The sequence below is a fragment of the Bactrocera dorsalis genome, chromosome 3, assembly GCF_023373825.1.
Source record: "Bactrocera dorsalis isolate Fly_Bdor chromosome 3, ASM2337382v1, whole genome shotgun sequence".
Taxonomy (NCBI): Eukaryota; Metazoa; Arthropoda; class Insecta; order Diptera; family Tephritidae; genus Bactrocera; species Bactrocera dorsalis.
The window spans coordinates 40,388,003-40,413,799 of NC_064305.1; the positions used below are offsets into that span (position 1 = coordinate 40,388,003).

The window sequence follows — 25,797 nt, forward strand, 5'->3', positions numbered from 1 at the left end:
AGTAATATTATATTATAGGCACAATTCCGATTTCTTTGGCGCCGCGATCTGAAGGTACCATTAGAAAGATAAAGTCCTCCTGATTAAAAAATGTACAGAGTTATAGGTACCGCAAACACTTAGCTTACGATATTTTCGACTTTAAAGTTTAAAAATTCCCTAAATTCGAACATTTCGGCATTCTATTTTACCACGTTTTGCACACTCTAGCACATTTTTCACTTCAAATTAATTAAATTAAACTATAAACATATAAGTAAATCCATATTTTACACTTTTTGCATGTTTTTTACGTAATAAATCTTTATTTTAAAAATTACATCTTACAATCGTAATGGAGAACATTTATGTGCCAACAATTACGACGAAATGCAGCGCTGCCATACGATAACTAGGCAGTTCGCTGAAATTCCTCTTTTTCGCGAAAATTCCTTTGTTCATGCATATCGATATTTTCTTTTTTAAATTTAATAAACAAATAGGTAATATTATATAACAATATTATATATTTAGTCACCTAAATCACAAAACAACGTATCATCAAAAGAAATGACAATCGCTGGCAGATATAATAACCAATATTAAACTATTTTATAACGAAAACTCAAATTACAATATGTTTTAATATGAGTGCATGATAATCAAAATAAAACCACTTTATAACCAAAACTCAAATGTTAATAATATTATATTATAATTGTTTCTCTTAAGAGGAACTGTTTGAATAAAACACATGATTTTTTTTTAACGTTGGGAAAGCTAGAAAACCCAACGATGTTTATTTGACCGAATCCAAATTAATACTAAAACATTGCTACTCATTACTACTCATTACATCTCTATCCTTCAACATTTCAACATTGACGTCGTGGTATTTCGTTGATGCCATATCGCACCAATTCACCTAATTCTTAACAGCCCCACCGAAAAACCATAAGTTTTTCAAAGATAACCGGTAACAATAACTCCCTGGTCTGGTCTCAAATTCTATTTACCTTCTGTGTCTATAGGCAGGATACATATCTTCTGGACTGACCTGCGCAAGATATTCGTCGCAGTTTGAATTGCCACCGACGCACCATCCCTACTTGGACAAAGTTCTATTATACGGCCTATTGCCCATTGTGCAGGTGGGAAATTTTCACATTTAATCAGCACTAGCTGCCCCAATCGCACTCGTTCGGATTCTCGTCGCCACTTCTTGCGCTGTTGCAGTGTAGTCAAATATTCGTTCTGCCATCTGACCCAAAACGTCTTGATAATAGCCTATCTCTCTGTATCGCTTCGATTTGAGTAAGTAAAGTTGATAGTTGCTCAAAAGAGAGGACTCGAATACCAATGGTTCGAATAAAATGATACTTCATGGACTTTACTGCCGCCACATAAATGCCACCTTGATGGGGCGCTGCAGGGGTCATAAACCGCCATTCCGTTCCTTTCCCACTCAGATGCTGAAATAGTTCCTTTTGGTACCATACCTCCGTTGCTTTACGTATTTCTCTAGCTGCACCTACAAACGCTGTACCATATCGCTTTCACTTCGACTGCGCCGTGCAATAAATCGTTCATAACAGGCAATGAATGCCACTGACGTTAAGTCTGTCCCCACATCTAGGTGAACTGCTCTTGTTTTGAAACATACAAAAACCGCAATCCACACCTGTTTTATAAGCTGATTTTCATCCCTGTCAATCATCTTAATCTCCATCGGCCCAGCATAATCCACACCTGTGTGCAAAAAAGGCTTCCTGCTCTTACTCGATCAGGGGGTAAGTCTGCCATCATTTGAACCTCAGTACGATGATATGTCGCACGCAGATAACACATCTGTGCAGGTATTTCCTAAGTGCACTACGTAGGCGCGGAATCCAGTAGTTCTGACTAATAAACTGCATCATAATTTGAACCCCACCGTGTTTCGTTTCGCTATGTGCGTGATCCTTTATTAGCCACGCTAATCGTGAACCATCCGGAACTATCACTGGGTGTCGCATACTTTCTTCTAAATTTGAGTTTTTTAATCAACCATGCACTCTGAGTAGTCCGTTCATCATCACAGGTTTCAAAGACTCAATCTTACTTTTCTCTGGAATTCGTCGACCAACTTCCAAATTCGTAATTTCTTTGTTGTAATATTGCTCTTGTTCTTGTCTCAACAGAAATTTCATTCCTTGTGTTCTGTGCTCATTATCCGGCACTAAATGTAACTTTTCTCTTCTTTTTGATCGCCTAACTGCTAAGCGGACTTTTACATTTGATATGAATTTGAACAAATACGCCACGATATCTAACGCTCTTTGTAATTTGTCGACATATTCAATTAACGCAACTCTATTCCTATCTGTACGCATTGTAATGTGGATTGATTCCTTGAAATCTGTAACCGCAAAGGCTCTGAATTCAACTTCAGCTTCCCCCACTGTGTTTGGCAGAAACACACACTGTGGCCACTTTTCTGGAGCTAGCGACAATCAGTTCGGACCTTGCACCCATAAGTCTTCGTGTACAATCTCAGAGGGATTCATCCCACGCCTTAGTAAATCAGCTAGATTATCTTTAGTATTGACATATCTCCATTTCTTCACATCAGTATTTGTCCGTATCGATGATACCCGATTTACCACAAACGTCTTCAGGTTGCGTGGTATCTTTTTTATCCAATGTAGCACCACTTGCGAGTCTGTCCACAAGGTGTAGTCAACTTCAGTAAATTCCATTGCGTGATAACAATTCTGCAGCCGCTAACTCAAGTCTTGGTACCGTAACGGTTTTCATTGGCGCAACACGGGTTTTGGATACAAGCAATGTAATTTTGACCTGTCCATCTCCTTGCGCCTTTCGAATATAGATCACAGCACCATATGCCGTCGTTGACGCATCGGAAAATCCGTGTATTTCAGTTTTCTCATCTGTATCTGTACCGATCCATCTGTCGAGCGCGAAATTTTCCAGAAGCCTGATTTCCTGCCAATGGTTTTTAAACCTTGTCCCTATCTCCTCAGGTACAGGCTCGTCCCAATCTAAACCGATGCGCCACAGGTCTTGTATAAGTATTTTGCCAAAAATAGTAACCGGGGAAATGAAACCATTTGGATCATAAAGCTGAGCTACACAGCCTAATATCTTTCTCTTGGTGATCACACCTTCTAGTTCTGGAATCTTGACCACAATCTTAAACTGATCCTGATTGACTTTCCATTTCAGCCCTAAGACCGATGCTTTCTCGTCGTCCACAAACATGAAGGACGCTTCTTCTTCTCCTAACCTCATTTGCTCGATAAGCTTTTTTGAATTTGACTTCCACTTCTTCATTTCGAAACCACCACCTTTCAGAACATGATCAATATCTTTTGCCAATTTTATCGCTTCGCTTTCACTTCTGGATCCAGATGCGCAGTCATCCATGTACAAATCATTTTCAATTACTTTAGAGGCATCTGGGAAGTCTTTTGCTGCATCTCTGGCGCACTGTATTACTGCGCGAACAGCATTAAACGCTGATGATGTCATACCATATGTAACAACCTTCAGCCTCCAAAAAATCCGTTGCAAGTCCCATTGATTTTGGACTGTACGCACTTGCCGGAACATCTTTTGTATGTCGCCTATGATGCCAATTTTATGCCTACGAAATCTCAAGACTATCTCCGCTAGATCCCTCTGTAACTTTTCACCAAGCATTTGCACTTCATTGAGAGAGATACCCTTATATGTACGGCAGCTAGCATCGAACACCATCCTGAACTTTTTTGTGACACAGTGATGTGGAATATGATACACTAAATCACCTGGTTTAGCGGCCCTCGATACTAGTTCCATATGCCCCGACGTCTCATACTCCCTCATAAAGTCGACATATTGCTTCTTAAGCTCCGGATTCTTGTCTAATCTTTTCTCTAAAAACATAAATCGCCGCAACGCTATCTCTCTTGAAGCTCCAATATCGCCAATATTTTCTCTTAACGGGATTGAAACGACAAACCTCAGCAAATATTTTCTCAACGCTTTCTTCTTCTTCAGTCCGCTTATAAAATGTAGCCACTTGATCAAGCTGCCAGAATCGCCTGACCAACTCACCCAATTCCTCAATGCTTGTACAACATATATATTACATCGAATTCCCAGTTTCGATACTGCTTTGTCTTTCATGCGATCCACATACAACCATACCTAAATGTGTCTCAAGATATACCATTCCATCAGAGTTGTGTGAGTGTACGGCTATTAAAATTTTTGCAAAGGTCTTAACATTGAGCACCACTTGCACTATGCCAGGTTTCCAATAATGCGGATCAGCAAGCGGTACAGAAAATGAAACTGACGCTGGTTCCAACTTACAATCAGCATTAGGTAGGATCGGTTGCCAATTGTTTTCCTTTGGTAGAATCCAAAACTCCTCCTATGTACCCATTTGATTGGAACCATGGCCTTATCTTCAGCACTGTACGTCGATTGACTCCAAAGGATTTCCCCTCTATACCGACCATCTTGTGCGATGTTGGTAAGATTGGAAACTGACATCTGTCACTGAGACTGCCAGCAACAAAGTTTGGTTGTGCGTCGCAATCTAGTAGCGCTCGAACTGGTCCGAAAACATGACCATTTGCTTCCAGTCTTACAGATATAGTAGGCAACAAGGCTGGCCTCGAATCTAAATTGAAAATAAAACTCGTAGAATAATCAACATTTGAGTTTATTTCTCATTTGCATGTCGACTATCTTGATCACCTCATTAATGGCAACAAGGTCCTCTGCGATATTTGATTGCACAGGATGAGCATATCCAATTTCTGCGCTACGACGCCGTTTAGTGCTTGTTGCTCCACATTTGCCTTTTAACTTGCGCCTGCGATAAGGTTCATCAACCTTAACCGTTAGTGCTTGTTTTACCACCTCCCTCATCGGACAAAGCAAGCTGTTATGTTTAGTCTGCCCTGGACAACGAGAACACCTTTTTGAAAGAAATTACCAGCTCCGTGCCCCTTCTTAAAACAATTCTGACAGATATCGTTCTTCTCACAAACTCTTCACGAGATCTCAAATTGAGTGCGATAAAGTCATCGCACGTCCATAGTGGATGATCGCCACCACAACCAATGCATGGAAATGATCTTTTACCTAACGACCTGCTTTGGTGGAAGTTTTCACCTTTCGCTACACGTTCCCGTTTACTACCTGTGCTTCGGTCGTTGTTAAAAACTACCTTGACGTCTTGTGACCGTGAATAACGTGCATCTGTTACATTAGCTAAAGCTGCTGCTTGACGATCCAAGAAATCTAACATCAGTTTAACAGTTGGGGTTTCTGTATCTCGTTGTAGTTCCCACAGCCTACTCGTATCTGGATCTAACCTTTCATGCAACATATGAACAATTATCATATCCCAAGACTCGACTGGGACTCCTTGAGCTCGGAGTTGCCGCAACATCTTATGTGTCACATTAGACATTCGCTGAAGCTCATGCGCTCGCGGTACCCCTCCTATAACTGGTAGACGATTAAACTGTCGTAAATGTTCACGACAAATCGGATACTTGCGATCATACAACTGCTTGTGGCGATCCCCACGCCTCTATGTAATTATCATCCGTAAGCTGCCATTTGTGCAGCTCCACCAACGAGTGATTTTTTTAAGTAAGAAAATTTGAAAGCTGGTGAAACATATCTATTTTCGTGTATGGCAGCAGAGAACCGATCACGGAACCCAGGCCACATCGTTAATGTGCCATCAAAATTACACCAAGTATTTTTTAAGTCATGTTGTTGGTATGGCATGTTTACCTGCACCGCCATAGGTTGCTGCTCCAGTACAATCGGCATTGGTGTTAGCTCCTTAACCTTAGCAGCCAACAGGGCTTGTGCTGTAAAATAGCGCGACTCCACTAAAACTGCGATCTCGTCATGTTCATTGACTTGTGCACGGTCCTGATCCAACTGCATCTCGTGTGCATCTACAAAACGTGCGTAATAAACTTCCAGCTTCTCTGTATAAGTTAAATTTTTATTTTATTGGTTTAATTTTTAAAAACTAGCGGACTCGCGTCCGCAGTCTTTCTTTATTAATTGCTGTCTAAAAACTAATTACAAATTATTTCTTAAGTCTAAATTAAACCTAAGCCTGTACCTGGTCACGTTGCCAACAGTTGCGGCGTCAGCAATTGAACGGACACGCGTGTGGAGTCACTAACTGATATTGCTGATGCAGTGTCAGCAATTGGGTGGTTTAAAGTTTCCAGCTATTGACCAACGGTGGGAATTAGCTGACGGTGTGAACCACTGTGTTAACTCTTCCCCCTTTAAGCATGATCGTCCTCGATCATCAATAGAATGGCAAGTCGTTGAAGTTTACGTAAGTTGGCTTGTTGATGTTATCGTTTGGTGGACTTACTGGAGGGTTTTCAATTGTGACTTCTTTTCCGACATATTTAATCTTTATTGATCTACGTTTATAAAGTGCAATGCACATGCATGAAAAAACTACCATAACTGTTGTTGTAAGAGTTCCAATAGAAAGCGTTGTGATTCTTAGGAAATCAATTCGTCTGGTGTTGTTGATGTGCAATTCGTTTAGCATTTCTAGTGATAAAAGCTTGATGTGATTCTTTTCGTCTGGCGTAAGTTGTAAGACTGTGGGTATGGCTTCGAAAGGTATTGTTTCAAAATTTCTATATGTCTGGTTTTTGACTTCTATCGTAGCATTATAGAATTTAATAACGTGTGTCCCATTTGTCATCTGAGGCGTTCTGTTTATATTTATTATACCATTAAAATTGTTTAATAGTGGTATTTCTGGTTGTATTTCTTCGATTGTAGGAATAGCGTGACTCGTGATTGTGGTGCAGGTAGAATTTAAACTATTTATTATTTTTGGTAAACATGTATCTTCACTTAAATCTACTAAACATTTTTTTTTCACAAATTGTTACATTATTATATTTTTCACATAGTTTCTTAACTCCATATATTGAATTTTTTCCTTTAATTATTTCTTTATATTTAATATTTATTGCAATGTTTTTTGGCTTCTTAACCCTCTCATGCCCGAATTAAAATGGGCGGGGCTAAAAAATATTTGAGTACAGATAAGTTTTAATCGCGATTTGAGTATGGACTGACCAAAATTTCATAGTCCTAGGTGTCCTGGTTTGGGAGTTACAGGATGTTGCCTATAGGCAACATTGGGCAACAGTGTATAATAATTTTTTTTTTTTTTTTTTAATTGACTTCTTTTATTGAAAATTGTGTATGATAGAACACAAACACATTAAAAATTATGCATGGTATGATGCGAAGCAATTTTTTTGTGGATTGCAGCACAAATAAACGTTGCATTTGCTACATTTAGATCTGGAAAATCCAGTGTGGCATAGTCTGCATCTGCCTTTTGATCCCCATTGCACCCAGTGATTAGACGTATCGAAACGCGTTGCTCTTGAAGGTTCTGCAACATACGCTCTTTTAGATGGGGTTTCTTCAGAGGCCATTGAAGGAGCCGGCGGGGACTGAGACGATGACATAGGTGATGAAGTAGTTGAGCTCATTGTTGCAAGAAGTGAAGGGCGTCCTCTTTTCCTTGGTACAACTGCTGTTTGACTTGCATTCAACAAACTTTTTCACTTCTTCCACAGTACATTTCAATTCGGTGCCTTTTTTTGCAACGCATATAAATACGTTTCGTCTCGGATTTTTTCCAACAGCGCATCCGCAAAGGTTGTTTCACCTGATTGCAGCATAATGCACTTTTCCAAGTGACATCGCATTCTAATAGCTCTGTGCTGCTCCACTTCAAAGTCGCTAAATCAAATTTCTCTACCACCTCTTGTACAGTTTCAGTATTTTCGTTTTGTTCTGCGATTTCTTCTGTACCAAGTAATTCTTCGATCAAACCAACGTCGACCCCTTGATTTTTTTCAATGTTTTGTAACGCTATTTCGATCAATTCTTCCACATTTTCACCTTCTTCCTCCTCTTCTCTTTCCATTTCCTCATCCTCAGACTCGTCCCAGTCAAAATTAGCGAACTCTTCAATATTAGCTTGTGTCAAACCTTTTGGGCGCATCTTAGTATGTAAACAAGTATATGCAAAATTTTATTACACACAATTGACCGATGTTGCCTATAGGCAACTTAACTTTTACAAAATTATTGCATAGAAACGAAATAACTTTTTCCACTTTCTTTTTTTGTAAATTACTCACTTACCTTTCTTTATTTATATTATCAATGTTACTTTGTGACGAAATAGTGTTTTTTAAGTTTTTGGGAACTTTTCCCATATGCACTTTTTTCCAAATTTATTTTTTTTTATTTTCGTCTACGGAGATCGATTACTGCATGAACACGCGCGAAAATTATAACGAACATGAGAACTAAAATGATGTAAAATACATACACCGACATTTTTGCAAAAGATCTCACATTAAAAAAATTCAAATTGCGGTACTTATGCGCTCATAAAGACAATGTTGCCTATAGGCAACGTCGGGCATGAGAGGGTTAACTGGCCTTATAATTATTCTTCTAAATATTTCGCTATTTGTAAGCGGTATTTTTATCATATAAATTATTAACATTTCTTTACTTAGTACGTTTATTTTTGAAAATTCTAACGCTTCTTCTGCGTTGTTAAATGGCATTTGTTCTTCTCTTAATTTTTCTAATGCAGTTTTTATTTCTTCTTTATTTAGTAATAATGTATTTAAAACATTTGTTTTCGCCCATTGAATGGCATACTTTATATTAACTAATTCTTCTTTTATTAACCTAATCTTACTTTGTAAATCAATTACAATTTCATTTATTATACTATCGTCTTTTCTTATTGAATTTGAAATTAAATTCATTACATTTGATATATTGTTAATTCTGTTAGTAAATAGTTCATTTATTATTACTTGTTTGTTATTATTTTGGTTTAGGTTCAAAAGATTCTTATTAATGATTTCGAGGTCGTCATGGTCTGGTGATCCTGCCAGATATTTCCATGCGGTGCCTAACATGTTCATTGACTTTCTAATTCGAGATGTTTTAGTGGGTTTAAGTGTATCGAGGATTTCAAGGGTTTGATTTATTTCATGTTTAAGGATTGGGCGAAGGAAAGTGTCTTTGGGGATTTTGTCCGTTATATGGTCCTGTATGTCTGTCAAAAGTTGTTCGTACTTGTTGATGTCAATTATATGGATTAGTCTAAATGTTCCGTCCTGAATTTTAGCTAGTCCGTTATTTATCGTCACTAGGTAAGAGTTTGTATAGTCCAAAATCTCTATGCTAGCGAGACTGGTCGTAATAGTAGTCAAGAGGAGTATGCATCTAATGGTGTCCATTTTTCCTGAAAGTAGATATTAGTTATTTTTTATTAGTCCTTTATGAACTATTCTTCCTGATGCTGTTTTAACTGTGGTTCTCATATTTTCGGAAACTGTTTCTTTTTTGTATTTTGAAGTTAATTTTGATCCTAATCTGTTATTTATTTTAACATAAATAATTTCTCCTGGGCTATAGTCCTTGTGTTCTGATCTATTTTTATTATGGTATGAAAGATCTCTTTCTTGTTTTTCCTTCAGAAGAGTAATAATTTTTTGTCATTCTTTTTCTATTTGTTGTGGGTCAGAGCGTATCCTGTTCGAGAAAAATATGTCTACGGGTTTGTTTTTTGTCGTTGAGTGAATGAATGAATTGTATTCTTGAACTGATTTAAATAATAATTCTTCAAATGGCATACCTATGGAGTTAGCTTTGATACATCTCATTATTTCGGAAAGAGTGCTGTGAAACCTTTCTACTTGTCCATTACTGGTGCTGCTGTAAGGAGGTGTGGTGTAGACATTTATAGACATTTGGTCTTTGAGAAGGGTAGATATAGAAGCAGAATTTAGTGATTTCTCATTGTCTATTACAACGAGTTTTGGTATTCCGAAAGCAATCATTAATTCTCTTATTGGGTCCTTTATATGTTCTATTGCTCTTGATGAAATAATTTTAACCTGTGCATACTTTGAAAATTTATCTAAAGCTGTGAGGATGAGATTCTTCTGTGTGGAATAGATGTCAACGTGGACGATTTCTCCTGGGACCTGTGGAATAGGAGTTTCTTGGATTTGGGGTTTCGGTGGATGTCTGTCATATTTCTGTTCATGACAGGTAGAACACTGTTTGGCGATTTTTTCAATTTTGGAATGCATACTTGGAAAATAGTATTTTCGTAAAATTTGAGATTTATACTCTCTACTGTTTCTATGTGCTCTTTCATGTTCCTGAATGATAATTTGCTCTTGTTCGGTTGCGGATGCGATATCTTTGAGAAACGTTTGCGTATAGCGGATTTTAGTGTTACTGAAGTGAAGTGGGTATATTTCCTGTATCTTGCCCATTAGAGTTTCTGTCGTGTGTAGTCCGTTGATAAGTGCTGGGTCTAAGTACCGTTTGAATATGTCAATGATGTCTTGTGTAGAATAGTTTTGTTTTGTAATTATGTGTCTATGAAAAGTAGGGAATGGTATTTGAAAGGTGTAACTGTTCTCGTTGCCAAATAATAGGAAGAGTTGATTTTTAAAAGCATTAATAGGGGCTTCTGTAGCTGGAATTAGGAGATGAGAAGAGCTGTCGTTACTGTGCTCAGTGGTTGTAAGAACATTAATGTCAGTCTGTGGAGGTCTCGATAAGGCATCTGCTACGACGTTTGTTCTTCCTGGCTTATACTTCATTTCGTAGTTGTATTCCTCAAGGATACACTTCCATCTCTTCATTTTGCCGTTGTGGTTTTTGTTGCTCAACGCAAAGGTGAGTGGTTGATGATCTGTGAAGATTACAACTTTCGCTGATCCGTATAAATAGTTTCGGAGTGATGTAAGAGCCCAAATAATAGCCAGCATTTCTTTTTCGTTTGCGGCATAGCTCTCTTCGGTTTTGTTTAATGATCGGGATATAAAGGTGATAGGTTTACCTGCTTGCTCGAGGACGGCTCCTATGGCATAGTTGGATGCGTCGGTAGTAAGATGAAATTCTTGTGTGAAATCTGGATATGATAGGATAACTTCTTTTGATATTAGGGAAGATTTAATTTTGCTGAAGGATTCTAAGGCGTATTTATCAAACACTATTGGCTTTTTACTGGAGGCGGTTTTGGACACGCGTCCATCTTCCCCCCTTAAAAGCGAGGTCAGAGGTTTCGCTAACTTGGCGTAATCTCTGATGAAGCGTCGGTAATAGCCTGATAGGCCAAGGAAAGACCTCAAGTCTTTCAGTGTTTTTGGGCACGGAAATTCTTGGATTGCCTTTACTTTGGCGGGATTGGTTTTTATTCCTGTGGGTGAAATGATGAAGCCTAGAAATTCGACTTCCTTGCGGAAAAACTCGCACTTGTCTAATTGGACCTTCATGTTTGCATTTTGTAGCGTATGGAATATTGTTTCGACATTATGAAGGTGATCTTGCTCATCTTTGCCAAATACTATTATGTGATCTATGTAGACATAACATATTTTGCCTATGTGCTCCTTTAGTATATCGTCTAGCGCTCGTTGGAAAATAGCGGGTGCGTTTTTAAGTCCAAACGGAAGTCGAGTGAACTCATATTTGTCATTATTAATCGAAAAAGCTGTCTTCTCAATGCCCGATTCCTTCAAGGGAATCTGGTGGAAGTCACTCTTTAGATCAAGAACAGAAAAATATTTGTTGTTTCCAAGTTGTGAAATTACTTCATTTATTTCCGGGATGGGGTATCTATCTGCTATTGTCAATGTATTTAATTTTCTGTAATCAATTACAAGCCTATATTTCTTTTGTCCTGAGGCATCTAGTTTTTTAGGTACAACCCAAACAGGTGAGTTATAAGGAGAACGAGATGGTCTGACAATTCCGTTTTTAAGTAGATCTTCTATTTCTTTAGTTACAAAATCTCTCATCGCTAGTGGGTAGGGATAGTATTTTGTATATACTGGAGTATCTGAAGAAGTCCTGATTTCTCCTAGTACGGTAGTAGTATAGGTAAGACTTTCATCTGGTTCAACGAATAAATGAGGGTATTTGTTAGTAAGTTTATTAATGTTTTCCTTCTGTGTTGTTGTCATATGTCCAGTCCTAATGACAATATTGTTGACCGATGGGGAAATTTGTTGTTTTATTCTGACTTTTATGCCATTGCCAAATGTAAGGGTGTCATCGTGAATATTTATGGTTGTGTAAAGTTCTTTGAGGCTATCATTACCAATTATACCGTCAAAGGACTTCAGAGTAGGAAGTATAAAAAATTTTAAATTTGTGTCATCTTTTCCAAATAAATTTATAACTGTATGGTGAGTTACTTGTATTTGTCCTGCTATAGAGTTTGCAAAAAATGGTTGTTCGTTAGGTATTTGCCTTAAAACGTGACAGGGTTGAATATAGTTTTTGCTTGATCCAGTATCGATTAACATTTTTAAAATTTTTCCGTTCTTCGTTTTACATTCAACATATGGCAACGAAGAACTATTCATCCTAAAAAATGGATATCGATATGTTCATGAGTATCATTTCCTGGTTTTGGGTTGTCGTATTGGAATGATTGTCCGTTTTCTTCCATATTCAAAGCTGTTTCGTATTCTTGTAAGGTGTGAGTCCCGGTTTGTTGGCAGTACTGGTCTTGTGAGTACTCCTGTTCTTCTGCGTAGTATGGGTCTTGTGGGTACTGTTCATGTTAATTACCTGTTTCTATATGGAAGTTTCTTTGATGTTTGAGAGGTATTTGTGTTGAAAAGTTAGATGGTCTTTTTATGGGTGGTTTATTGAAATGTGGTCTATTTATGTAGTTAACTGCTCTTGAGTGTATGGTGTGATCAACATCCATGGGCTCTGGAGGTGGGGGCTTATTGGTGACCTGAAACGGTGGTCTGCTAAGCTGAAAATTTTGATAATCATGTTGGGGGCGTTGGTATTGGGGTGGCATCGAGTTTCTAAAAGGATTCTGCGGTCTGGGAATGTATGCTAATTGAGGGTAGAATGGTTGGTTGGAAGCAATTGGTTTCCTTGGTGGTAAGTTATGGGTATTCGGTTTACGTACAGCACCTTGGTTGTTATATGCGTATTGAGTCCTGTAGCCTTGGATTTCTAGTTTTAGGCACAAATGAAGTGCTTGAGGCAGATCTTCAGGTTCTTTCATTCCTAAAAGTCTAGGAAGGTCACCTTTTAATCCCCTGATAAACGTGTCCAAGGCTTTATGCCTGTAAGTTTGAACTAACAGACTTAGTGACTCCTGGCTCATCTCCAAACTCGAAAGTTTGTTTAGAATAAGCGAAAGGTGTGTATAAACATTTTGGTAGAACTGCTGGATAGTACTGTTGCCTTGCACAATTGATGTAAGCTGACATTCAAGGGTCGTAATATCTCTTTTATCTGCGTAATGTAACGTCAAGCATCTAGATATTGCTTTCCATTCCAGTGGGGTGTTATAGGACTCAAGGGCGACATCAGCATTGCCAGTTATTTTATTGCGGATAACAGAAAGTATTACGAAATATGTAGGCGTTCCCTTTTCGGATTCGTAGATTTTTAAAACCCGATCTACACTTTTTTTCCAAGAGCTAAATTCTCCTTGGTTGCCGTTAAATTCCCTTAACCTTCTAACTATGTCTGGTATTTTATCTAGGCCTGATAACTGTCCTCTATATTCTGGGTTGATAGTTTCGTCTGTCGCATTAAGTAAGTCAAAATTAGGGTTGAGAACATGTTGTAAATGTTGTCGGCCCTCATTCCTGAGTACCTGACCTACAATTGTGGTAATTAGTGTTGTCAGTTCAGCATTCGGTTGAGAATTATTGGCGGGAGTTGGGTTTGGGTTTGCGTTCACTGATCCTTGATTAGGAGCAGGAGGAGGGATTGCAGGCTTATTTAGTATACTGGGCCTAATCATTTTAGAAATTCTTTTAAGTTTTGGGATATTTGAATTTTATAGCTAACTAATTTTATTGTTAATAGTGTTTTTGTTTGTTAATTATCCTTTTTCTCTGGAGGGTCCCTTTGGTGGTGAATCGCAGAGTAGGATGTAATGTTATATTGAACCGGAGGGTCCCCCGTTAGGTGGAGAATCGCGGTTCATGTTTATTTGTCCTTTTATTGGCTGTACAAGCCTATGTTATGTTTTTTATATTCCTCTGGAGGGTCCCCCCGAAGGTGGTGAATCGCAGCCTGGATTGTTTTAGGTTATTGGCTGTACGAGCCTGATTTTAAATGGGTTAGTAAATTTTGTTAGTTTTTAATTATCCTTAAAAGTTACACTTATTATATGGCTATCTAATATAATTTTAATTTTTCTTAAAATATTAATTATTTATTCTTACAAGTATCCTCGTGGCGACGGGGAGGTGTTCCTTTTTGGCCTTCTGCTTACTGGGGTTCCCATGGTGCGCACGTATCGAGGGTGCGTTCACTTCCTACAGGATTCCAACGCTGTGTTTCGCTGTGTTTTGGTTCGGGACCAGTTAGTTCGCTTCCGTTTTCACTTGGCCGTTTTTCTTTACGGGCTGTTATACGGGCGTACTGTCTTTGTGTGTTCACTTGTGGCACTGAAACATATGTACTGGCACTGCAGCTGCTTTGCAGGCGTCTGGCCAAACACTACGACACTTTTTTTTTGACGCGGCTGTTGTACAGGCGATTGTCTATATTTAAGTGTCGACGCGGTATCACAATGTTCAATTTTAAATTTTTAAGGACACGGTGAAACAACACTTTGACACTTTACGGCGCGAATCTAAGCTGGTCCCTGCTCGGGCGCCAGTTAAATTTTTATTTTATTGGTTTAATTTTTAAAAACTAGCGGACTCGCGTCCGCAGTCTTTCTTTATTAATTGCTGTCTAAAAATTAATTACAAATTATTTCTTAAGTCTAAATTAAACCTAAACCTGTACCTGGTCACGTTGCCAACAGTTGCGGCGTCAGCAATTGAACGGACGCGCGTGTGGAGTCACTAACTGATATTGCTGATGCAGTGTCAGCAATTGGGTGGTTTAAAGTTTCCAGCTATTGACCAACGGTGGGAATTAGCTGAGGGTGTGAACCACTGTGTTAACTTATATTCACCTTGTGCTTCTTGTCACCAACTGTCCTTTCTACATTTTAACAAATAATTTCATCGTCAAACTACGTAGGCGACGCCAGTATCTACATATGTATATATACATATATACGTATCACGATGCTTCTGCTACTCTTTCAATCTTTTACCTTTTCACTCCATCTTATAAGCAAGAAATATAGAATAAGTTCCAATTCCAGAACATTCGCTCTCTTGTTTTCTTTTAGCCACTTTGACTGCCACTACATGTGCACATACATATGCATGTGTGGCATGTATACTCAAGCGCATGCACATATAACTTAACAAAAAGAAATACCATCTAGTGGACTGTAATCCATAGCATATGCACATCCATATGTACATATACATATTCACATGTTGCTATATTCTACTCCTCTTCTTCTCATATAATTCTCTCACAAATTCTATAGAATTCTATTCTCATCTCTTTTCACCTTTCCTTTATTAAGGGATACTCTTCTCGCAAAATTCTCGCATTTTCTACGACTGCTATTCTCAAAGTTGACAACGAAACCGAATTAACTCCGAGTTGCAATGCTCCATGTACTTATGTATGTATATTTTCGCTTTGCCACAGCAAGCAAAATACAAACTTAGCTCAATTTTTTACCACGCACGCGAACACATTCCACAGAGCATGCGTACATAAGTGTTGCCATTTCACTGACTATTCGCAACAAATAAATACAGTTTCACTCTGTTTCTCATATTCGCATGTATATATACATATGCAAAGTAGTACAAATAGTGTGCACTCTATCTGGATGATAGGTTTAAATTCTTTACCTGAAAGTTCACCTCTTTAACACAGGTTCATACATACAGTGCGAATTCTTAAATTCGCCTTGGATACATACGTACATATTTAAGTATTTTAATCTTATCTCCTCTTTATATCGAGGCCGATCACAAATCCGGCTCGACATGGACCAAATGTTTCTCTTAAGAGGAACTGTTTGAATAAAACACATGATTTTTTTTAACGTTGGGAAAGCTAGAAAACCCAACGATGTCTATTTGACCGAATCCAAATTAATACTAAAACATTGCTACTCATTACTACTCATTACATCTCTATCCTTCATTTATTTCAACATTGACGTCGTGGTATTTCGTTGATGCCATATCGCACCAATTCACCTAATTCTTAACAATAATATTACGTAACAAAGTGTAAAGTATAGAGTATAAACTTCTTATTTAAATTTAATAAACAAATAAGTAATATTATATGATAATATTAGGCAATGAAATAATCAATTCAATATTTTCTCGACCAGAGGTATTGCTTTAGACAGGTTTCTACTTATTTGTGTATATTACATATAAATCACATATTATATATAGAACAAGAAAAAACGTTAACTTCGGTTGCACCGAAGCCAAATACCCGTCACCTGTGCATTTCTGTTAGTAACTATGTGTTCAGTTTGTATGGAAGCTATATGCTATAGTAATTCGTTCTGAACAATTTTTTTGGAGATTATATTGTTACCTTAAGCAGTAATCCATGCCAAATTTCGTGAAGAAACCACGTCAAATGCGAAAGTTTGCCATACAAGCCCTTTATTCCGATCGTTCGGTTTGTAAGGCAGCTATATGCTATAGTAATCCGATCTGAACAATTTCTTCTGATATTACAATATTTCTATAAACAATAACTCATACCAAATTTCGTGAAGATATATCGTCAAATGAGGAAGTTCCCCATGCAAGCATTTGATCCCGATCATTCAGTTTGTATGGCAGCTATATGCTATAGTAATCCGATATGAACAATTTCTTCGGAGATTACATTGTTGTTGTGCCAACTTTTGTGAAAGTACATTGTGAAATGTGAAAGTTTTCCATACAAGAACTTGATTCCGATCGTTCAGTTTGTATGGCAGCTATATGTAATAGTGGTCCGGTATCGGCAGTTCCGACAAATGAGCAGCTTCTTGAAGAGAAAATGACGTTTGCAAAACGATATTTTAAAAACTAAGGGACTAGTTCGTATATATACAGACAGACGGACGGACGGACAAACATACGGACGTGGCTAAATCGACTCAGCTCGACATACTGATCATTTATACATATACATATACACCTTATAGGGTCTCCGACCCTTCCTTCTGGGTGTTACAAACTTCGTGACAAACTTAATATACCCTGTTCAAGGTATAAAAAGTGTTCACAACTCAATTATAATTTGAAAATGTTGGGAAGTATTTTTTATTATAGTTAATACTAGCAAACTCGGCGAACTCCGTTTCGCCATCAGATGGCTTCGTTTTAAGTAACATTTCGTTTTGATTAAAATATGAAGAACATTTTTTTTTGTTTTATATTTGAGAAGGAAAAATTATATTTCATTTCACATCTGGTTTTTGTCCCGGTTCCAACTCACGTTCAATTTTCGTCCATTTAGGATTGCATGTGGACGTAATAAATAAATCCGGAGTTCCATAATTTCACACGTACGTCATAGCCTCTTGAGCGTATTCGTGCATGTGGCGTGGGCTTCCGATATAAGATGATGGGAGAATCGTCATACGTCCAATATTATGAATATCACCATCTGAATGAATAGCATCATGCAAGTATATATAGTCCTCAGATCGTAGCTTTGCCTGATTGAATCGGATGAACGCTAAACGTTCGGTCTCGACTTTGACATATGTACATATCGAGAGCGAATTGCTGGAATTCTCCTAATGCATACGAATCATCATACGATACGCATAGTAATTCATTGCGCTTAGATTTTTATTTAGATTATTATTTTTATAATAGCAATAATTAGTGTGTAAATATTGTACCTGTAATTGGATCGACCATCTTCAACGTGATGTCGTATCCGTCTTGCCCTTGTCAATAAATGATTGGATGAACGACAATGTCTCACGATTTAGTTGGATCGCCAACAATAATTGCAGCAAAAAGGGTGGGTGTATTGAATCTTCACACATGTTCACCTGTTGGGGTACAATCCGCTCTTATGACAAATTTGTGCGTATCCGATGGCATTCGTTCCAATGCTGTTTTGAACATATTAACCACAGCATTATTAGCGTGAAAAAATGCTTGCAACTGTTCGATAATTCGTCTCTTTAACTGTTATTTTCCCTGTATATTGCACCGTACATTCAGCTGATCCACCATCAACGAAATGAACTATATTTGCAGAAATTGATGCGATTCATCTGGTGTTGGCACCATTGAACCATGCAAATGATATATATACATATTTGTCCTTTATCTGTAATTGCAAACAATCATTTGTTGAAGAATACGGTGTAATTTTTCTGATCGTGTGATGGTGTAGTGATGGTGTATATGTAGTTGTTATGTGTTGCAATTCATTGTGTTGGTGTGCGTGATTGGTTATGTGTGTTGTATCTTTTACCTTGCAAGTCGCCATGAAGCCGCCTTCTCGAATGATATTAGCTCCAAAGGAAGTCGTACGAAAACAGTTATTGTATTCAAGGATGTGTTGAAGAAAATGGCTGGAATCGGGATCACTTCCATCGAACAATGGTTTCAGTGGCTGTGGTGGTGCAAGTAATGGATCCAGTTTGACTTTTCCACTAGCGCAGCACAGTCCAGTGGTTTCTCTTTTGAACTTCAACGCATTGCAATATCGGCCAATGCCAATGATCCTCGTGTCCTCACGCGTTGTCTCAATCGGGCATTTTTTCTTATTATATTTTGTCTTTCTTCGCTTAAGTTCTGTGAATACACTTGTTGCTGGCTTGCATGTCTTGAGCGGCGGCCGATGTCACACGTCGTCTTCAAGGCATTTTGGACTATGGACAGAGTGGTGAATTTAACCTCAAATGCACGATCCATATAATTTACACAGTTCAACTTACCACCTTAAAGACAAATGAAATTTAATAAAAATTTGCACAATACACGTGATTGATTTGATGGTTTCCAATTGAAATGTTAGAAAACAAATAAGTTATTTTTTTTCACAATTTCACAGTGAACACAATAAGTCACATGAAATTAACTGAGAGGAAACCATGAGTAGCTGTTAAGCAACGTATCAAGTACCGGCGCAATCTACTTAAAATATTGGTTTGTAGTACATGCTATGTACTGCCCGGGTACCCGGGTGTCCACCACCACACTTTTCTGCTGGTAATTCGGTGAAATTTTGTTTTCAAACTGAGCTTCCGGATCCTTGCGATTTAACTTCCAACAAAGCTATTTCAGTATTCAAAATTGAAAAAAAAATTTTATGAAGTTGAAAAATATGTTTGAAATTAGGAATCTCGGGTACCCACTATATGAAAAACCACGCAATCATCTGTAAATGAGATTCAATACTGATAAATGTTTTAATAATAAATAAATAATTACATGAATTGGCAATATAAATTTATTAAGTCTTCATTAATTATTCAGAACAATCAGGACATATTACATAGTTGCGATATAGAGTGTTCATCGCACACAGTCCTTTTCCAATTAGTACAACTTTTTCGAGTTTTTCTTCGCCTTTTGATTGTCAGTTGGTAACAAACGTGACAAGAACCAGTGACTTTTTTCCTACCAGAGCTGTCGCGAGGCTCAATTTCTTGTTCAGCAACAGTGACAAGGATGAGCGAAAATCCGAGCACGCTTTCGATCGCGATTTTGCTAAAATAATTCCGCATTATTTGCTTGTTTGATGAACGGTCTTCAATGAAACACCAGTAATATATTTATTACTAGCTGACCCCGCATACGTTGTCCTGCGTGAAATTATGTGTTTTGAAATGAAAGGAAAGTTGAATTTACGTTGTGTTAAAAATCTTTTATTTTTGATTTTTCTAAATTTTTTTCAATGTAACGCAGTTTGATAAACAACATTTTTTAGTTTCTATTCCGGAGCGTAAATGTAGAGAAGATGGTTTTCCAACTCGGGAACACGCCACGTATAACTGGCACGCATTCATGCAATCGTAGTTACGATATTTGGCAAATGTAGCATAAACATTCGTGATGAGTTCACATTTCGTTGAAGTAAATTGACAAAAGGCAGGTGGAATTGATATCAAACCACTGGAAACGAAATTTGCCTAATTCCAATTCTTATCGAATACGATGTAAAATGTCTTCGGCAATTTTGTAATTTTGTTCGTATTCGGATTTGAAGGCTGATATGTCGAAATGACCACCAAAAGTTTTCGCAATGACTCAAATCAAACTGAACGACGTATATTTATTAATAGCAATCGAAGGTATTAGCAATCGTCTGGATGTCAATCTATTGGTTGGCCTTGCTTTCTGCGTACCTATTTCTTCGGCGATGCATTCCATGCATAATATCAAGGCATTTCCAAATAGAGCAATGTTCTCACAACGAATCACTGACGCAAGTGGAGAAAAAACTCATCAATGTAAATTTTGTTGTTGGAAGTGTTTCCGCTGGCTGTACTGTATTCTCTGGGTTGAAAAACACTCTTTAGCCATTCTCCAAATGAACTGCGAAACGCACAACAGTCGGAAAAGTCGATTTCACCAAACTACAATATCAAACATTGGCATGAGTTTTGAATGTGAATTAGACAATAGTGGCGAATACGGTACGATCCATATTTAGTGGTAGTGCAATTTGTTTTTCACTATCACTAAAGGTTTAGTGGTAGTGCAATTTGTTTTTCACTATCACTAAAGATTTAGTGGTAGTGCAATTTGTTTTTCACTATCACTAAATATTTAGTGGTAGTGCAAATTAGTGGTAGTGCAAAAATGCCCAACCCTGGTGAGAAGCAGTTTGACGAATTTCAGATGGCTTCTTATACCAGACAGTTTTACCTTTCGCAACGTATTCATCGGCATTTTCTATAGTCTTCTGACCATTGGTCATCTCCCCTCCTCCCCTTTCGGACGCCTCGGTTGCAGTGGCAGCATCTGTTGCTGGAATATTCGCTGTGGCAGAGCGTGGAAGCCAATCCTCATCTTCATATTCTGAGCTCTTATCTTCTTCTCCGAGTAAATTATCCAGACATTCCTTCTTTTTAGAACGAGTCAATCTAAATTAGTAACCAATTAGTAAAAGTACAGTGAAAGTCGAAATGTTATTGGACAAAATTATGCTCACCTTCCGAATTAATAACGTGATAGATAAAGTTCCATTACGAACTGTCAATTATTATCTCTCATAAATGCTCGATTGAGTCCACAAAGTGTTCGATTAATAGTTAATAATGTCGATTCTAACGCAAAGCCGCTCTATGCTCATCGGCGCAGTCGACTTTTCGTGCTTTACACGACATTCCTCATCAACTGTTCACTTCTCACTGATTCACAGTTGCCAAGCTGCCTCACTCACTCACTCACTGAAATAAGTCTATTCTTCGATACTAACCCAACTACAAACATTTCGAACACGTCGTGCCGTGCAGAGCGTGGGAAATCCCTATCCCGATTTCTCTTCCAGAAAAACGAAATGTGCGACAAGAGTCAAACGCAGATAAAATACTCGTTATATTCTCTTAAAAGAATTATTAAATTTTTTTTCAGAATTTCATTCGCTTCCAAACTTAGAAAGTATTTTATTATATACGAGTATAGCAGTGGGTACCCGGGTACCATGGGTGCCCATTAACGTGGCTAAAACTGGGAGCTCACATAAGGGTTAAACGAAAGAATTTAACATTTGTATTTGCATACAAATTATTTAAATGTATTTTTTTCTACAGTACTCAAATATTCGGCTTATGTAAAAAGTTACCAATTATTTCTTAACTGGTCCCGTTGCAGAACGACTAGGCGAACAAATATAATTATGTGATTTTCTAATAAGACATTGGTTTTAATTTACATTAAGCTGATGAAAATGTTGGGAGAAAACAGATGTGCTATGCACACGGAAAATGCTCCAAATGGGCCAAAGTTTTATTGAGAAAACCATTTATAAATAATAATTGGTGCTGATTCGCAAGCCATCTTCGTTTTAATTAGGAGTGATTTTGTGTTCTTCTATCTGTTATGATGCGACTCATTGTCGCATCTCCCACAGCGTAAACGTGATGATTGAAAGTAAAAATGTGAAATGAAATAATAATTTAAAAAGTAAGGAAGGGCTAAGTTCGAGTGCAACCGAACATTTTATACTTTTGCAACTTTCAAGAATCAAAGCCAGGGAAATACTTTAAAATTCCTCAAATCTACTCTATTTTAACAAAATCAAAATTATCTACTTTAGACACAAAGATACACTGTTATAAATAAAACATGCTCTATTATTTTCATTGAGATAACTCACATATCAATAGTTCTATTAGGTATACGAGTATGGGGGCTAAGGGAAGATTTGGTACAATTTAACCCATTTTTGCCGTACAGACATACTATTATAAGAGAAGGATTATCCCTTAATTTCACATTGACAGATATTTTTGATCAAACGTCAACTCTGGGTGTCATAGTCTAAATATTCGGTTTTTGAACGGTTTTTATTAGTTTTAAACAATTTATAGCCATAAGGTGGCACACACTAAAGAAATTATTCGTGTAGAGTTTTATCTCGTTATATTAATTGTTTCTTAATTTGTGAAAAGTAGAATAAGAATGTAAGAAGGATGCCACGTACTAAATTTTGTAGTTGGTGGCGTACCGAGATACTCGTATGGGATTTCACCAAAAAGTGGGCGGTGTCACGCCCAACGCCCCATTTTCACACCGGCTTCGATAGAGCTCTCTCATACCATCCCGGTTGTACAACTTAATGACTCTGTTGTATTTAGTTATTGATTTATCGTGCTTTTAGTAGTTTTTATCAGTACCGTTATATGGGGAGCAAGCGGGGTTAGGTAGAAGTCGATAGAAGTTCTTATAAATTTGTACTCAGCAAATTTGGTTGTTCTAGCTGTTGGGCATTGCCCACTTTTCCGAAAAATTTTGCCGACAGATGCCCCTTCCTACAGCGATCCTCTGTACCAAATTACAACTTTATATCTTAGTTACTTACCGATTAAACCCATCTACGAATTTGAATTTTTTTTTTTGTACTGATGAACTCACATACCAAGTTTCATCGAGATATCTCATTTTTTACTAAAGTTACAGCTTGCACGGACGGACGGGCAGTCAGACAGTCAACCGGATTTCAACTTTTCCCGTCATCCTGATCATTTATATATACATATATGCATAACCCTATACCTATCTCGATTAGTTTTAGATGATTCGTGCAACCGTTAGGTGAAAAAAATTATAACACTCTGTAGCAGCTGGTTGCAAGAGAATAAAAACAAAATACAGGTACTGTTTATTACAAAATAAATTGATAAACGGTAAGAGAGGTCAAGTTCGAGTGTAACCGAACATTTTATACCCTTACAGCTTGCAAAGATGAATGCCAAAGACTTACTTCGAGGCGTTGGTTATAATCTTAATATATAAAAATCACGTGTCACATTGTTTGTTTGCGATGGACTCCTAAACTACTGAACCGATTTTAATGAAATTTTTAACACTGTGTGCAGTTTGGTCCAACTTGAAAGATAGGATAGTTTATAATTCTCCTTATAGTCGCATTATTTATTTATTGCAAATTATTTGTTTATTATTAGCAAAGAGCTATCCACCAGTTGGTGGCGCTAACAGCGGTATTGAGTGCGGTATGTTACAGTAGATGGCGCTACAAACATTAAAAACATTAAATGAAAATACGTTGTTTGAAGTTTATATTATTTGTGGTAAAGTTATACGAGTCTATGACTTCCAAAAAAAATAAAAATTGGGCGGGGCGAAGTTCGCCGGGTCAGCTAGTATTATATATTAAGCAAATAATGACGGACGTCAGTCGTGCAAATTTTATACGGGCTCCTATAAATCCCTCCTGTACCATCCTGGGTGTAAAATTGTGTGTTTAAATCCAATTACATCCATTTTTGTACTGCGCACTGCAGCGAATTTTGTTATTGTAGCTTAGGATATATGTTTGTAAAATAAACCTAGGTGATGCAACGCCTATTTTTATACTCTCGCAACAAAGTTGCTAAGTAGAGTGTTATAGTTTTGTTCACATAACGGTTGTTTGTAAGTCCTAAAACTAAAAGAGTCAGATATAGAGTTATATATATAAAGCAAAGTGTCAGAGTGACGAGTAGAGTTGAAATCCGGATGTCTGTCCGTCCGTCCGTCCGTGCAAGCTGAAATTTGAGATATCATGATAAAACTTGGTACACGTATTTATATTAAGTTTTTTGTACATATCTCGGAAACTACTATAGCTATGTCAACCAAACTCTATAGAGTCGTTTCCTTCAGGCATTTCCATATACAGTTCAAAAATGGAAATGGAGAGACTCCGTCGCCGAGTACTCCGGAGAATGAACGTCTAGCCACAATCCGCATCAAAGCGAGGTTCTTCAACATATCGCTGATTTGCGCCCACGTCCGACGGAAGAGAAGGACGATTTGACCAAAGATGCCTTTTATGAGTGCTTGGAGGAAACATCCCCAAATGGGTTGAGGCTGATCGACTTCGCCGGGGCCCGAAATATGGTTATCTGTAGTACTAGATTCCAGCATAAGAAGATACATCAAGCTACCTGGCTGCCTCCGGACGAAAAACTACCAACCAGATCGATCATACTGTGATAGACGGAAGACACGTCTCCAGTGTTTTAGATGTGCGTGCGCTCCGAGGTCCTAACATCGACTCAGGCCACTATATTGTTGCAGCCAAAATTCGCACCCGCCTCTGTGCAGCAAAAAACGCACACCAACAAACACAAGGAAGGTTCGACGTCGAGAACCTGCAATCACAACAGACAGCCGAACGATTTTCTACTCGGCTTGCACTCTTGCTCTCTGAGAGCACTGGTCAACAACTCGGTATAAGGGAACTGTGGGACGGCATTTCAAACTCCTTACGTACAGCTGCAACCGAAACCATTGGTTTTCGGAAAGTGCAAAAGAACAGCTGGTACAACGAGGAGTGCCGTGTCGCAGCGGAGAGAAAACAGGCTGCCTACCTCGCAACGTTACGATCGACCACAACACGTGCGGGATGGGATAGATACCGAGAGCTGAAGAGGGAAGCGAGACGCATTTGTAGACAGAAAAAGAAAGAGGCCGAAATGCGTGAGCACGAAGAGCTTGATAAGCTGGCCGATAGGAGTAATGTTCGAAAATTCTACGAAAAGATGCGGCGGCTTACAGAAGGTTTCAAGACCGGAGCATACTCCTGTAGAACCCCCCAAGGTGATCCAGCCACCGATGCCCAGAAGTTCGAATAGCAATTGCCTGCCTGAAAAACAACAAAGCGGCAGGGGCCGATGGATTGCCGGCCAAGCTATAAGGTGCATGCATCAGCTTCTTTGCAAAATATGGTCGGACGAAAGTCTGCCCAACGATTGGAATTTAAGTGTGCTATGCCCAATCCATAAAAAAGGAGATCCCACAATCTGCGCCAACTACCGTGGGATTAGCCTCCTCAACATCGCATATAAGGTTCTGTCGAGCGTATTGTGTGAAGGATTAAAGCCCTCCGTCAACAAACTGATTGGACCTTATCAGTGTGGCTTCAGACCTGGTAAATCAACAACCGACCAGATATTCACCATGCGCCAAATCTTGGAAAAGACCCGTGAAAGGAGAATCGACACTCACCACCACTTCGTCGATTTCAAAGCTGCTTTCGACAGCACGAAAAGGAGCTGCCTTTATGCCGCGATGTCTGAATTTGGTATCCCCGCAAAACTAATACAGCTGTGTAAACTGACCTTGACAA

At 38.2% G+C, this 25,797-nt stretch overlaps 2 protein-coding genes across 3 annotated transcripts in view; one reads left to right on the top strand and one right to left on the bottom strand.

The window, feature by feature from the left end:
- Positions 1-25,797, top strand: part of LOC105223785 (beta-glucuronidase) — a 66,506-nt gene that overhangs the window by 541 nt on the left and 40,168 nt on the right. The gene's annotated exons all lie outside the window — the stretch shown is intronic.
- Positions 14-23,978, bottom strand: LOC125777355 (uncharacterized). Of its 2 annotated transcripts, XM_049452112.1 has the most exons (4): positions 21,154-23,978; positions 18,466-21,085; positions 14,878-18,318; positions 14-6,118 (listed from the first exon to the last, which is right to left on the bottom strand). In XM_049452112.1, exon 4 carries the CDS (start codon positions 4,147-4,149, stop codon positions 2,704-2,706), a length of 1,446 nt encoding a protein of 481 aa, XP_049308069.1. In that variant the 5' UTR covers positions 4,150-6,118; positions 14,878-18,318; positions 18,466-21,085; positions 21,154-23,978; the 3' UTR covers positions 14-2,703. The 2 variants fall into 2 exon arrangements, with proteins under 2 accessions (XP_049308069.1, XP_049308068.1); XM_049452111.1 differs by having other exon boundaries at positions 18,466-23,978.